The 16,470-nt window shown below is 27.4% G+C and overlaps 2 protein-coding genes and 1 long non-coding RNA gene across 3 annotated transcripts; 1 reads left to right on the top strand and 2 right to left on the bottom strand.

The window, feature by feature from the left end:
* Nucleotides 1-9,817: 9,817 nt before the first annotated feature.
* Nucleotides 9,818-10,538, bottom strand: LOC146887461 (uncharacterized). Its single transcript, XR_014993379.1, has 2 exons — nucleotides 10,396-10,538; nucleotides 9,818-10,313 (listed from the first exon to the last, which is right to left on the bottom strand). It is a non-coding gene; the product is annotated as an uncharacterized LOC146887461 (long non-coding RNA).
* On the top strand, nucleotides 10,171-13,005 carry LOC114176205 (transcription factor bHLH112-like). Its single transcript, XM_028061162.2, has 7 exons — nucleotides 10,171-10,547; nucleotides 10,870-11,479; nucleotides 11,605-11,715; nucleotides 11,810-11,875; nucleotides 12,033-12,098; nucleotides 12,241-12,291; nucleotides 12,461-13,005. The coding sequence occupies exons 1-7, from the start codon at nucleotides 10,171-10,173 to the stop codon at nucleotides 12,617-12,619; spliced, it is 1,440 nt and encodes a 479-aa protein (XP_027916963.1). The 3' UTR covers nucleotides 12,620-13,005.
* Nucleotides 13,006-15,451: 2,446 nt separating this feature from the next.
* On the bottom strand, nucleotides 15,452-16,177 carry LOC146887460 (uncharacterized; the record flags this gene model as incomplete). Its single annotated transcript, XM_085671541.1, has 3 exons — nucleotides 15,452-15,844; nucleotides 15,908-16,027; nucleotides 16,115-16,177. Coding segments are annotated over 3 exons (576 nt in total), but the record flags the coding sequence as incomplete, so codon positions are not given.
* Between the last annotated feature and the right edge of the window lie 293 nt (nucleotides 16,178-16,470).

Raw genomic sequence — 16,470 nt, 5'->3', positions numbered from 1 at the left:
TGAATGATGTGACACTTATCTATGCCTTGTCATGTGAAGATAAGTAATAAAATGATATACAAAAAAGTTAAACTATAAAGATTAAATTGAAAAATATAAAAATTTGTAATAAATAGACCACAAAATTAAATAAAATTAAAAATATCTAAATTTATTTGGAACTTAAACTTAATTAAACCTAAAAACACAATATTATATACGTACTATGATTAAATTACATAAATAATATAAGTTTCCAATAAATTAATATTTTAACGTTTATTAGAATTATTATTTTCACTTTTAGTTTCAATTGAACATTGAATATGTATTCTTTTTAAAAACAAATGGTGACATATCATAGTCCCTCTTATATGATTATAAAAGTTCTATCCAACAAGTTTCTTCATTACTGGGATTAATCTAGGTGATTAAAGATTAAGCTTGTGATGCACTTAGTTATGATTTTTACCAAGAAGATTTGTTTCTGAATTAGGTTGGAAATGGGTTGATATTGACTAAGTAAACAAATATGTTGTGGATTTAACCCAGGGTCAACTTTATTCTCTAAACATAAGGGACAATTGCTTCTTGTAGTCATCAAATTTCTTCTCCCACCTCGTCAAAATGCTTCCGGAAATGCTTTCCAGTGAATGTTTTCTTTCAAAACAAAAAATTTCAGAATTATTTATTGTGTTTCAGGATATGGTGCATGAAGTAATTTCCAAATAAGTGTTATTTTATTAACCCACTTAATAGATGGGCTAAAATTGTCCCGACCCCAAAGTCCTCAAGTGCGGCATTGCTTCCAGCACCCCACTTGTTTCTTACTGTACCCCATAAAAGTTAATATACCATTTTATCCTTCATTAAAATATTATTACAATTCCTAAATATTATTAAGAAGAACAAAGTATGTGAAACTTGTCAAAAGGAAAGCAAATCAAAATATCTTTTAAATCTAAAAATTATGTTTCAACTGAAAGACCTTTGGAATTACTTTATATAGATATATTTGGACATTTACAAAATCAAACAAATTGACCAAACTAAAGGCAAAACCCTTAGTTACATACTAAACTTTCTTCACCATACAACATCCATACAACAACACGTACCAAAGCTAAGCTTGACGATCGAACTTGCAAAGCGACGATCAAATTTGCACAACAGTCAAAGTTGCAAGGTGACAAACAATGGTCAAAGTTGCAGTGCGATAATGGTGATAAAATTTTAAGGTGCCAATGGTGATAAGGTTACACAACGCACAATATGGTGTGGTATGAGGGATGAGGTAAACATAGGGATACTCTGAGGGGGAAAGAGATTTTCGGTCAACGAGGGAGGGAGGGTGGGTGAGAAGGGATTTTTTGGGTTTATGAGCGTGAGGGAAAAATGAAATGGTTTTCTAAATCTATTAGTTTGATACAAGGGACAGAGGGAGGGAACACGAAAATTTTGGTGGATTTTTTTTTTAATCTATTTTAGACCATATTTTCAATTTTGAGCCTATACATTCTAAAGAGTACACTTATATAAATGTAACATAAGACATCATTTAGTAACTGTTAAGTCACGACCCTAAAAATGTCTATATTATATTTTGCCAATAGTTTTGTATCCGTGATCAAGTTTAATGTTGTCTAAAGTTAAAAATAAAAAGTTTTGCTTAACAACGAAATTGGTCTTTAAATTAATCTCCAATTAAATATAAATTTAGAGACCAATTCATTTTATAATCAAAATTTTGATAGCTAATATTAGTGACGAGTTTAAAAACCAATTCACAAATCAATTATAATAATTTATTTATAATAGAAAATATTTTAGTTACCAATAATTTTTAGTTTATAAATTGATATCTACATTAATAATTGATTAATAATTGATCACTATAGTGACTAATTATTTTTTATCACTAAATTTTATCATTATTTAAAGATTTTATATTAATCAAAATATCATAAAACCCTAATTGATTAACCGTACTTATCATATTGATGACAATGTTGATCGATGATCGTGCATTATACTCTACCTCTCGAATGGTTAGTCGCATATGATTTACTACACTATATTGTTTATGATTCTTTATTTAGATGTATGATTACTTAGTTGCATTCATCATTATTCAGTTATAACATTTATTCTATTTAAGTCTTGGTCTTCATCCTTAATTATGATCTACATATAAAATGTATAGGCTTTGTAATGTTTACAATCATTTTTTTGTTACACAAAGATTTAGCAAAGAATTTTAACGAATAAACAGAAATTATTTATAAAACGTTAATTAGTGTTGGCAACTAACCACAAAATTTCACTAACTTTTCTTACATAAAATATGAATTAGTTTAGGCCATTAACAATACTTAACCTGTCAGCATAATCCATAAAATATAACATGTCTTGGTCGACCTTCTAATATTTGAAGTTGGTGTTTGATGCTGCCTGCATCAACTTTACTCTGAATGGTTGAGTTCGAAGAGCAATATCAGAAGTGTCAGTAGCAGGGCCGGTTTTTCAATACCCAATTAATTTGGGCTTCAATGAACTCATAAATTTGGGTTCATATTTGACCCCAAATAAATCATGGGAGTTGTATTAAATTTGTTTCATCATTTCTTATTCAAAATATTTATATCTTTTAATTAAGTTTTCGTCATTCACTTTTTTCATTAAATAAAAATGTGATTTTTGTTTCATTCTATCATCTTATTTTGATAATATGAGATTTTTTTTAATATAAAATGATAAATAATTTTTATTCCTTCAATATTATTTTATGTTAATCATAAAATCTCATATTTATTAAGACGTGGAAACAAATAAGTAAGAAAATAAAATAATAATAAAGATATCATCAAATAACAAAAATAAAAAAATAAAAAACTCAATTGAAAAACGTAAAACAAATTTGAGAATCTAATATATATAAAAAATAATAAGAAATCAATTAAAAATACTTAAATTTAGTTAAGTGTTATAAATATACTATTAATTCTCTTTCTTATTTTATAAAAATGGAACCGTCTACTACTTTTTTGAATCTATTTCAACATTAACAACTCAAAATAATAATATAAATTTCAAAACAATGGTCAAACAGAGATACCAAAACGGTGGTTGAGTTTACCTTTAGTTAATGATTACTTTTGCTTGATCGTAAACGTGATGATGAAGATTATTTTTGTGTGTTAAGAAAATAAGATAAAGTTGAACAATTTGATTGTACAGCTAAAACCTTAAAAACAACATGAACCTTTTTAATTTCAAAGGTTTAGTACAAAATTCAGTTTATATTTAAGTTAATTTTATTATAGCTTAATATATTTGATTTTAAAATTTATATTTTAAAATAAAAAATTGAAACCTTGCATTACCGAACAATTCTTAAGTACCCAACTTGTATTTTAATGATTGGAAAGAAGAAACAACAAAAAGTAATTGTGTGTAACATGTAAAATTGAGACTTTTTTTTTTCTTCTAAATTTGGTATTGTATAAGTACGTAGTTGATCAGAACTCGATTACTAGGGGATATTAAGATGATAATTAAGAAAGAAGCCACCACAAACAAGATAACACACCAAACCTTGTTTTATTAACGTCAAAACAGTTTATCTATTGCCGTAACATGTTGAAGCAATTAGTATCTATAATTAAAAAATTGATTATTTGTGCTGGTCCTTTCTTTCAACTCAAAATTCTTTCAATTTTATATTATATTATTACTAAAATTCTCATATTTCATAAAAAAGTTCTTGCAAAAATTTATTAAAAAGTTTTACAAAAAAAACATCTTTTGTAATTTTTTTAAAAAATTTTGATTGACAGATAATTTTTTCATGGATAATTATTTTCTATAAAATTATAAAATTTACAAATATTTTTATACAAAATATTTTATTTAAAATATTTTGTAAAAAAATTGTTAATAATTTTTTGTAAAAGTTTTTTATAATAAATTCATACGTATTTTTTTATTAAAAAAATTTAAAATAAAATTCACAGGAAATATATTTATTTTAGTAGTGTATAAATATATCTTTTAGATTAATGCATAATAAGACAAGATGATTATTATTTTTGGTGTTATAAATTTATAGGAAGGAGCAGTTTAACCTTCTATGGTGGAGCAGCTGGATTGTAGCATTTGGAAGGAGAAATGGACGTTTATGACAATAATTTATAATAAAATGCTTTTGACTTTTAAACATATTAATACTTTCGCTTTCGTGATTGTGTCAAGTACTTATCACAACTTTTTTTTGTACTACTTTGAATTTTAGTAGTTAACGTAAATCATTAATTATGTATATTGTTACTTTTTAATACACCTGATGTATGTGATTTAGGTTTTACAAACAAACATATCTACATGAATGAATCAACATGCACTCTATGTATTTAGAGTAAAATGTGATATGATATAAATATTTATATTATCTTAATCTTAATAAATTTAAATAATAAAGAAATGTATTTTTATTGTAAAATATATGTTTGAAAAACGGAAAAAAAAATTCTCAAATCTAATATAAATACAAAATATAAAGTAAATATTTGTAACATTTTTCTTCTTTTAATATCTATTTATTTGAAATTTAAATTTTAAATTTAATTCTCATCCTTTTTTTCTCTTTTTTTTTCTCTTTTTGATTTGTAATTTGTCTTTCTTTTTCTTCTATGGATTACATCTTCATTTGATTTGACATTTTTTTATTGTATTTTTATTCTATCAATTTCATCTTTTTTGTCTATAGTGTTAGTAAAGTTAGGCTTTATAGATGATAAAATGTAGTTATTCATCTACTTTCTTTTTATGAACATTAATATTCTTTAAGAGATATTCCTCTTCTTTTAATTTTGATTCTTCTTCTTCCTTTGTAATAATAAACTCCTCTCTTATAAAATATAAAACAAAATTTTTATCTTTTATATTAAGTTTGAATACTTCTTTGTTGTTTATACCTTTAATCACACAAAATTTGTTTTCAAATGTCATCTTATGAACTATTTTTAACACATGAGAAACATTTAACAAATTTTGATTAATCTCAAGAACATATAAGATATCAACAATTAAATTGGCACTTGAATAAATTTTAAGTGCAATTGTTTGTGTACCTTTCCTAATAAGTTGTTCTTCATTTGAAATTCTTACTCTAAAAATTACGATTTGTTGAACTTTTTGAAAATTTCTTGATTATGAGTCATGTATTTGTACAACTATCTATAATTAAACCTTTTTGTAGATTTATTAGTTGTAACACATAATATTGCGAGAGGTATTTCATCTTTTAATTCGTCATTTACAATCTTGACCTCTTATTTAGGTGGTTGGGATTTGTATACCTTTTTTACATGTCCAAATTGACTACATTTGTGGTATTTTGCATTTGGCCTTTACCAATACTTGTAGTGTTGGTGATTATTTTCCTTGTAATGGGACAAAATGGAAAAACTTGTCTGTTGTTTTTTTGTTACATTTTCTCCTTTGTAATTTTTGATTGTGAAAACACTTCCATTAGTAAGAAGTAAAGTACCTTTAATTGCATGATTTTCTCTCATTAATCTTTGTAGCAATTTTATCCACAAGTCTAGAATCTCCTTACCCAATAATTTTATCTTGTTAGAAATATCCAACAATTCGTTCGATTATTCCTTTAAATTCTTTCATCATTTGTAACTCAAATTCCCTTATCAAATTTAACACGTTCATGTCTCAATTCTTCTCATTTTCCTTGTATTCTTCTTCCAAGTAATCCTAAATTTATTTGAGTGAATTTAGGAACCTCATCTTAGTGAGGATCATTAAACACCAACAAACAAGTATGACTTCACATTTTCCTTATTTGTCTTTTTCTCCTTTTACATATTAATTTGAACCATGATGGAATTTTTAAGTAACATATCAACAATGTAATCCTCTTCCACAACATTCAATAAGTCTAGATTCTAATATAAGTTTGCAATCTTATCTTTCATAAATCATAACTTTCACCATCATAAAGTGAAATAGTAACATGTAATAGTTTTTCTTCCATTCTACACATTCCACAAGAATGATGATTCTCAATATCATTAATGAGATTCGAGTTATAGAAATATGAAATACATGTGATATAAAGGAGTTTGTCAATTTATTTTATTCATACACTCTATGTATAAAACAAAATATGACAAAATATAAATATTTATAATATCTCAATTTTAATTTCTTTAATCTAAATAATAAATAAAAATATCTTTAATTTTATGTAAAAGATATTTATGAAAACGAAAGGTTTTCCTAAATTCTAATTTAAATAAAAAGATATTAAACAAATATTCTCAATAATGATGATTGTGTGAAGTTAGTTAAACTATGTACAATAAAATTTTTATATTGGGACATATTTTCATACATAATTTTTTGAGTAAAATATTTTATTCTAACATTCCATATTGTGTCTTCTTGTTTGTAATTCATTGTTGAATCAATAAAATTCTTAGTTTGACACATACTTAACAAATATAGCAATTTGCTTTGTATGCCTATATTGTATAACCCTCATCTTGTATTTAGACGATGGTTTTCAACAATTTCAAAAAATTAAAATACATAACATTTGAATTATTTACAATTTAATTATCTTTATTTATTAAAATATCTTAGATTTCAGTTTTTTTATTTAGATAAATTAAATTATAATAGATATTATAATAGATAATAGATAACATATAACAGATAATGGATAATAGATATACATTTTTTTTTTAAATATGAAAAATATTAAACAATTTTTGTATTATCAATAAATATATTTTATTTATCAAAAAATATTAATTTAAGAAACAAAAGTAGAATATATTTTTTAAAATTTAATTTAAATGACCAAGTAATTAGAAATCATTAAAGAATATAATTAAAAATAAAATAATAGTATAGAAAACAAGAATAAATATTTTAAATATGTTATTGTGTAACATAATAAATGGGTAAAAGAATACAATAACTCTTTAGAGACATGTGACACTAAAATAAATATGAATAACAAGGTAAAAAAAAGGGTAAAATAATAAAATAACTCTCTATGATCATGTGATAGCAAAATAAATATGCGTAAAAACATAAATTAACAATATTAAATGACTTAAAAACCAACATTTGGACACTTGTCAACAAATGGGTAGTAAAGTAAATTTTTTAATATTTTTTTTAGATTATAAGATATTTAATATAAACATGTTAAATATATTTTTTATAGACAATTTTTTGCAAGAGAAATTTATTACATAACAATTTTTTTTGTATTATCAATATATATATATATATATATATTATTTTTTAAATAATAGTAATTTAAGAAACAAATATAAAATTCTAATTTTTAAATAAATATTTTTATATAATATATTAAAATTGACATCATTATAATTTTTATATAAAAATTAAATTTGATCTCATATTCGATAAGGACAAAATTGATCAATTTTAATCAAAATTGGGACTAAATTGAATAAAAATAACAAATATAAAGACCAGATTGAATATAAAACATTTACTCTAATACGTAACACACAACTGGATTAACACACGAACATTTAAAAAAATTTTAAAAATTAAAAAAAAAATTAAAAAACCACAAAGTGACACATGATATTCACCGCTCATGGTCGTTAATGATTTAAACGATGTTAGCAAAAAATGACCTAATTGAACAAAATTGGCGACAATTAGGACGTATTAGAGCACACACAAACAAAATTAGGATTTGTAAAACCAAACAAAAATTAAGATCAAAAAGGCATTTTAACCTTTTTTCTATATGTAGGTGGATCGAATGCAAATGAAACCACTAGTCATTTGTAAAATTAATAAATATTTTGGTTATTATAAAATTTTAGTAATGTGTAATTGTTTAGTTTTTATACAATTATTTGAATTTTCTCTAGTTGTTATTTGATAATTTAATTTGAGATTATACTACTATAATATTTTTCTTAATAGTTGACATCATGAAAAGAAAAGAAAAAATATATTATTTTAATATTGAATATTTTGATAGTATCATGATTCCCTTAATGTGATTTTTAAAATTTTTTATAAAAATTATTTAATTGATATTTGAAACATTAAAAAAATAGTGAGTATGAATATAGGAATATATTTGTTATTCGGTAGAGATGGTAGAGATGAATATGAGTTAAAAATTATATATTCATTAGGTTTAGTATTGAAAATGTAGATAAAGATGAATTTTTATTATAAAAATAAGATCATAATACACATATCCACTCTACCCATCCCTAATAAAGAGTTTATGGCATAAACCGCTCTGCCATGTTCCAATCTTTGATAAAGAGTTTATGGCATAAAGTAAGTTATCTAAATGCGTTAATTCAAAACCATAATTTCAAAATATGTTTTTATACTTTGATAATTAATTATATTCTGAGTTTGGTTTAAGATTCAGTGACCTACATGACGTCTTGGTGCGACCCCACTGTTCCTTGGCCAAGTAGTAGTTCTTTGGAAAAATGACAACATTAGTACACACTAAGAACTAGGTTACTGGCCCAGCTAGTTGTACTAGTACTGCTAGGTACTACCTCCTCTGCAATCATAACATTACCATGAAAATGGTCCTCAATTTTATCTCACGGTACACATTTTTGGATTATGATCCTTTGTGAGGAAAAAGAAACCGAGTACTTAAAAAGGTTAGTGTGCAAGGGAAAGAGATTCTTTTTCTGTCCTTTTAAAAACATATCACTATTTTAAATTATTAAATTATACGAACTAAGTTATACAAATATATAATTTTCTATAGATATATAACTTTTATTATTCAATATGTTTTTTTTTTTTCAAACTGAGGAAATGAAGATAAGTAGCTCACCTAGTCTTATATAGTTAGATTCATTATTAATTAGCTATTCTTTTTGTAGTTCCATTTTTCATTTTCGAATTCATAATTTGAGGAGGGAACTCAATATTTTAAGATCTTTCCAGAAAGATAATGTAAAAAACAGTTTACTCCTCTAAAAAAATGATTAGGTTATGATTGTTTTATTTTAATCTAGGGTTTGAACTCTATATATACAAATCATGACGTGGCTGGACTCTGCAAAGAAAATCTCACTACATGAATATTATTATACCGCCCACATTCTTTCATACACATACATTCGTACAAAAAAAACATTTATTTTTTTGATACAATAACAAATCTGTTTTAATACAATAGATTTTTTTTTAATAGTATGATCAGATTGAAATGAGTCACCTGGATGAGTAATTAAAAATACACTAAAAAACAAAATAAAATTACGTATTTAGTTCAAAAAACAAAATGTGCTCTTAAAACTACGTTCCCAAAATTGTTTTGTGCTCTTAAATTTTGGGAATAGTTCTTCATATTATTGTTAATAATTTTGATAAATATTCTAAGATAACCTTTCTTTCTCAACCCTTTTTGCTTAAATAAGAACTCTAGCTTCCACAAAACAATAATTAATTATACTTAACATTTAAAAATAAATATATAATAATAATTTGTTAATTTTTATATAACAAAATTATGTTGGTAAAATAGTTTCACGAGTTCATAAAAGTTAAAAAAAATGAAATGAAATTATATATTTGGAATTCATTACTTAAATTTTAATTATTTAACAAAGTCACTACAAAAAGGAAACAATTTCGAGGTTAGAATTAGAAAATGATAAATGAATAGGCTTTTGAATATCGTACGAATTTGTTTTAATTTTAATATAGAATCCTCTACTATTACATATCAATTTCCTAAATACAAAAATATTACATAACTTTACTTATAAAAATACGAAAATAAAACAAAGAGCAAAGCCAATTATGAAAGAAACAAATTCAGAGCCAAGTACATATAGTTGTATTTGTTTTTAAAGAAAAGGAGAATTAGAATATGATTCAAAATTCTCTCTCTCTCATTTGTCCAATCATCCCGTTGTAATGTCAACCGGATTCCGGTAATCACCATTGTTCGTACCTTTTTAACCGTTTCATATATAAAATCACTTAACCCCAACCCTTTCTTTTGCGAATAAACCTATATTTGTCAGTCATATATTTTTATATTCACCACGTAACTCAAGAACCTAGCAAACCTCATAGATACAAACAAGTCTGCAATTTCATAAGAAGAAGAAGAAGTAAAGGCTTGCCATGGCTGAGGAGTTTCAAGCTAGGATTTGTGGTGAAAACTGGTGGAGTAGTACTATTGATTCAGCAAGAAGTGTATTCCCAGTAACCTCATCATCGATTGCTTCTTCTCCTTGTTCCGTGGCAGCTCATAATGATGCAGGAATCTACAGCACTCGCCAAACAGATTTGAAGGCTACCAAGTGTTGTGTTGAAGAGACTAACAATTTACTTTCTAACACTACTTACCTGGGTTTTTCTGATGCACACAAGCCACCCAAGAGTGAATCAGCCAGTGGAAGCAGTGGAAGTGGTAGCTTGTTGATCGATTCTACCATACAGATGATGGGTTTTGGCCTCACATCTTCAACATCAGAGAATTGGAATCAACCTCTATTAGTGTAAGACATCGCCAAAAGTAATATGTATATGATCATATATGCTTTACTTTTGCTAACATTTTCTTGTCAAAGAGAACTTTAATTAAATTTTTTATGTAATATATGTGTGGGTGGAAAGGTTTCTAGTATATGGTCCAGCGTTTCCACTAGGGTTCAAAAAAGTTTATTTCTCTTAACTTTTTCTCATTGATTTCATTTGAAAAAGGGAACTTGATCTTATCAAAGCATATATAGCTTATACTATAGCTCTCAATTTTTTCTTTAGCTATTGGATTCTCCTAATCATGACCTTATATTTTGTCTCTTTTTTTTTATCCCATAGTCGATGTAATAATGGAAGGCCAGAGAGCAATTTTGATTCCGTGCTTCAGGAAGAAACGGGAATAGATTCTTCTAATTCACAAATCCGCAGGGATTGGACTCCGAAGAGCTTCTCCTCTGCTGGTGGAGGAGACCAACAAATTGATAATTTCAAACCATTGAACCAAGAATTTTCAGTAGATTACCAGAGTCTAAGTTCTTTAACCAGCAATGGGTTGTCATCAAATCGTGATTTTGCAATTGGATCAGCCTCCTATGGTAACCCTTCAACGTTACAAAGCTTATATGAACCTGATCCTCACCCACAATTACCACAGCACTCACTTTTCACCAACCGTTCAATGTCCTATTCATCAAAAGCAAGTTATGGGACACCCTGCACTGAACTAGCACCAACATGGTCTAAAGTCTCTACTTTTTTGAAGCCCACAACAACAGCAAAGCAACACCCTATTGGACTTCACTTTTCTAACAACACCACTTTCTGGAATGCTTCCGCCGACGCACTTAACGACATAAGAGCAGGTACCTTTACTTCATCGCAATCACAATATCAAACACCAACCTTCGATCCAGAGAAACACAATTTCCCAAGTACTCCATTAAACAAGGTATATATATGTTTCAGTTAGTACAGTTTTTCATGTTGGCTTAAAAATATATATCCATATATATCTCTAGCTAGCTAGGGTTTTCCGTTGAGCACTGTAATTGATAAATATGTACTGAAGTGCAGCTCAACAGTGAAGAAACTATAGATTCAGCAACAATGGCGAGGAAAGATGCTTGTGAACCAGCATTAAAGAGGCCAAGGATTGAAACTCCGTCCCCATTACCGACTTTTAAGGTATTGTACTGTTTTTGTTTACTATGCAACAATATTGTTCAACCTTTATAATAATTTCACTTTAGATTTTAATCAACTTGACATGTATGGACAGGTTCGGAAAGAGAAGCTAGGGGACCGGGTCACTGCTCTTCAGCAATTGGTTTCACCTTTCGGAAAGGTGAACATTTTCGGATATGTCTCTTTCACTTTTATTTTTATTTTTTAATTTCCACATACGACTACGATAGAATTGAGACCTTTACTTTCTCAGAGCACGTTGATAGGTAAAAATGTAAAAACTCACTCAGATATTTTACTCTTGTTCATCTCAACAGACCGACACCGCATCCGTTCTTCACGAAGCCATCGAGTACATCAAGTTCCTTCATGATCAAGTCAATGTATGTTTCCATTGACCCAACATTGTTTTGAACAAAACCCTAATTATTTGAGTACCATGTAGAAATCTTTAATAGGAAAATGGTTTTACTGTAAGACCCTTTTTATGCTGTGTTTTAAATATTATCTTGACATGAATTACAGGTTTTGAGTACCTCATATATGAAAAACGGAGCTCCCATCCAAGTGCAGCAGGTAGTAAAAATGTGTTTTATGAATATAGTAGGTGATATGACATGAATTAAAATGATTAGATGCAGTATGTTTTGATTAGAATTAGGTGGTTATGTTAGTTTTTGAAGAGATAGTAGGAGATTAGTTTTTGTTGTAGTGAAAGATTTATTAATTATATGTTTGTTGAAAGGAGTGTGATGATCTGAAAGAGTCAGAAGGAGCACATGAAGATTTAAAAAGCCGAGGTCTGTGTCTGGTACCGATTTCAAGCACATTTCCAGTTGCAACAGAAAGCAGTAGCAGTGGTGAATTGTGGACGCCTACATTCAGGGGCGCTCTGTTGAGATAGGGAAGATAAAGGCAAAGTGGAGAATTGATGACGTATTGTTAACTATTTGCATGTGTAAGATGATGAAGGAGATGAGAAAAGGTGAAGAAAACAAAGGATCAAAAAGAAGGAAAAGTGAGAAAAGAAACGAAGGAAGTGACCCTTCAAACCTCACCAGGGAAGCTGGGCCACCCTCGACCACAATGATGTGCGCTTCCAAATCATTAGTGACCACTGGAACAGAAAATATTTAACTTCCATACATATATTTTATCATCCCATATCTTAGTTAATTTGTGGTTGGTGAGAGTAGAATCATATATAAATTCACCCACATTTCGTATTAGTTGTTGCTTCTAGACAATTCACAGCCTATGGGCTAATTTAATGCCTTTTAATTTCTTCCACTCGATCGTTGTTTATATTTTTACAACTAAATTTTAACAATTTTTAATGAGAAAGTTGTCAATTTAGTTATTAAAAAATCATTTTTCTTATTTATTATCACATTAATATATCAATTTAGATTCTCTACTTATTTTTTATATTGTATTTCTCTTCTATTTTGAAAATATATTAATAGATATTATGTTTTAAAATATATTGATTTTTTTTAATTATAACATTAGTGTATTTTGAAGCTTCTAAAATATTAAAAATCTGGCCTCGTAATATATTTTGTTCCAATTTCTGTTTAGCAGTTTTTTGTCACAAAAATAAACTTATTTTAATAAAAATACTTAGATAAATACATTCCCCTTTAATTATCAAATTAGACAGTTTTATTATCACCCTGACAGTTCGATCTTCGGTTGATTGAATTTTCAACATGAAATAACGCCACTTCTTTATTTTCTTTTCTTTTTTTTTGTTTAAGAGAAAACAAAATTGAGTGATATTGTTTATGGTTGATAATTCAATTTTCTGAAAACCAAATTCTTGAATAATAAATGAGTCTAATTTAAGAATTAAAAAGGAAATAAGTTTATTTCCATAACTTTTCTTTAAATCGATTTACTTTTGGGAAAAATTCATGTCTAGCACAGATTCTTTTTTTTTTTTGTTTAAGAGAAAAATAAAATATTTAAACAGTACATAATATTCATATTTTTTTGGTTAATGTAATTTTTATCTTTCAATTATTTTAATGGTGTAAGGTGTTTCCCTTCACTCACCTTTCTAAGATATCATTTAATTGGGTGGTCTGGACGATCAAGTGACATGGATTTAAGTTTTTAAATTTAAAATAAAATAATTAATAATGATTAATTAACTATAATGTATAAAGATAGATAAATGATTATAAAAGATGGAGGATCTTATAATTTCTTTGCCTTAAAGGCTTAATTAATTTTATTGTCTTGTTGTTCATTTTGCTAGGTAAGTGATGGCAGCTGTTTTGTCTTTAACCGGTTCTGCAATAGCACCTTTACATTGTAAATTTAAAGCCAAAAGTGGTCCTAAAAAATTAAAATCCACTCTTGTGAGTAATTATTTTAATGAAATGTTCATTAGTCGGCCAGTCTTCTTCTCATAAAATTATCAGAATAAAATAAACCGTTTTAAAGAAAAAAGAGAATAAAATAAATCATTGATTAAAAGAAAAAACATTAGAAATGAGATGGGAAGAGTTGGTTACTTTGAAGGTGTAGCTCATTCTCAACTTTCATTAATTTAATAGGAGAATGATAAATATATGTGATTCAATTTGTGCTTATTTTTCACGTGTGCATTATATTAATGATAATGACAAATACAACATTATAGATGAGATGGAAAGAGATAGTTATTTGAAATGTGTATTTCTCCCTGGAAGCCGTAGGTGGAGGATTAGAGGCGCTATTAGTACCCAAACCTTTAAATAATCTAGATTTTTTTTTATGTTGCATGTGACATCAATTGTATTATGACAGAGGTCAAATGCACTATTAAAAAAATATAATTTAGTGACCACCAAATTCGATCGCTAAATAACATAAATCAATCGCTAATACCATTTGTGACTGAATTAGCGACTGAATTTATGTGGTAAGAAAAACCTTAGTTGTAGAAATAATAGCAACCAATTTTTATGTAGTCACTAAATAGATACCGAAATATGAGTCGCTATTTGGTCCCTAAAAGTTTGGTCACTTCCCAAGCATAAGAGACCAATTTAGTAACCAAAAGTGATACTAAATTCGGTTGCTAGTTTGGTCGTGGAAGGTAGGTAGTTAGTGACCAACTATTTCGGTCGCTAAAGTATGATTATTATATTTATGTACAGTTTTCTTTTGGTAGCTAAATTTGGTGGCAAAGTTGTGAGACAAACAATGACCAATTATATCAGTCACTAAAGTATGATTATTCTCTTGATATACGATTTTCTTTTTGCGCTGAAATGGTGGCAAATTTTTTATCAATAGGGACTAATATTGGTTGGTCGCTAAATTGGTGACAAAGTTCGAAGACTAATAGCGACCCATAAAATCGGTCGTTGATTAGCAAAAAAACAAAAAAAAATATTATTGGTATTATTTACGATTTTTACCTGCTTAAAAACAATATTTTTACTTATTTATGAATGACAAAATTTAATCTAGCTAAGTAATAACAAACTACATTACATAATATAGTAAAGTGTAGTACACACATTACAAGTGATAAATATATAACATGATCCAAAAGAACAAAAAAAAAATAGTTTGAAAGTGTGCAACATTGAAACACACAAAATAACTAAACATGAAACTAATGATCTCCTGGTCTACTATCACTGATATGGTCTACTCTACCATCTCCAATAGTAGTAGGATTAGTAGGACCTGCCACAACATTTTTCAAATGAATATGTTGCAAAATAAGTTTCATTTGTTAATCTTGTTGGCGCATACATTCATTTTGTTCATGCATACATTCACTCTGTTCGGCAAGATTTTTCAGCAAGTGTTCAACCTTTTCTTCAAGTATCTTCTCCTTGGCATTCTTTGCCATAAGTTCAACATTCAACTTCTGAATAGTCTCACGCATCTCTTCTATTTGATGTACTACTGGAGCTTGGCTAGTAGAAGAGTGAGCACCTGCATAACTATAAAACTTTTTGCTTAATGTACCAAGTCCATACACATTCCCTTTCTTACTTTCACCTCCAACAACACTAAAGTATATTTCATTGTCATCAATAGAGGGAACATGAGCGTTTTGTAAAGATGACCCTTCATGCATGTGTTGTTGTTGGACTTCTGCTCGGCGTTGCTTATATTTTTCCTGAAAAATAATAATGTAAACTATTCTCAAGAAGGAAACACACAACAAACACTAAATTATAACATTAAATGTTAAACATATTGCAAGGTCACGAGTCTTGTCATTGACCCATTCTCCAATCTTTAGTTTCTTTGTTCTTTCTACAATCTCCCAAGCAGTTGGTTCTCGTTCAAGTTGCCTAGACTACATATATTTAAACATAAGTAAAAGTTAGCATCTTAAGTCTAATATATTATATTTCAATTAAATATACAAAAATATAATAAGTACCATTTTCTCAAAATGAGCTACAGTAGATATGGAACCACCATAGTAGTGGTGGACCAAGTCACAATTGAATCATGGTGTTTGAGCTTGTGTTACACTCTTAAGTAAAAAGAGTTGCACCCTCACTAATAGCTATAACTTTTGGCCTAGTGGTAAGTACTTGGTTATATCAATTGGTATTAGAGCCAATATTACAAGTTTGATTCTTGGTGGGTTAAGTCACAATTCGTGTGATCCTAACAATTTATGCATTATGAAATTCATAACAATTAAATTTAGTAATTTTTATTTATTTTTACATAAAATAAGTTATTTGATATTAATAAGTAGTAAAATGTAAAATTAAATATTGTAAAAAG

This window comes from Vigna unguiculata, chromosome 3 (assembly GCF_037176805.1).
Source record: "Vigna unguiculata cultivar grain cowpea cultivar isolate G323 ecotype 2 chromosome 3, ASM3717680v1, whole genome shotgun sequence".
In the NCBI taxonomy this organism is placed as follows: Eukaryota; Viridiplantae; Streptophyta; class Magnoliopsida; order Fabales; family Fabaceae; genus Vigna; species Vigna unguiculata.
Note: the sequence above shows the minus strand (reverse complement) of the source record. Positions and strands in the feature narration are given on the sequence as shown.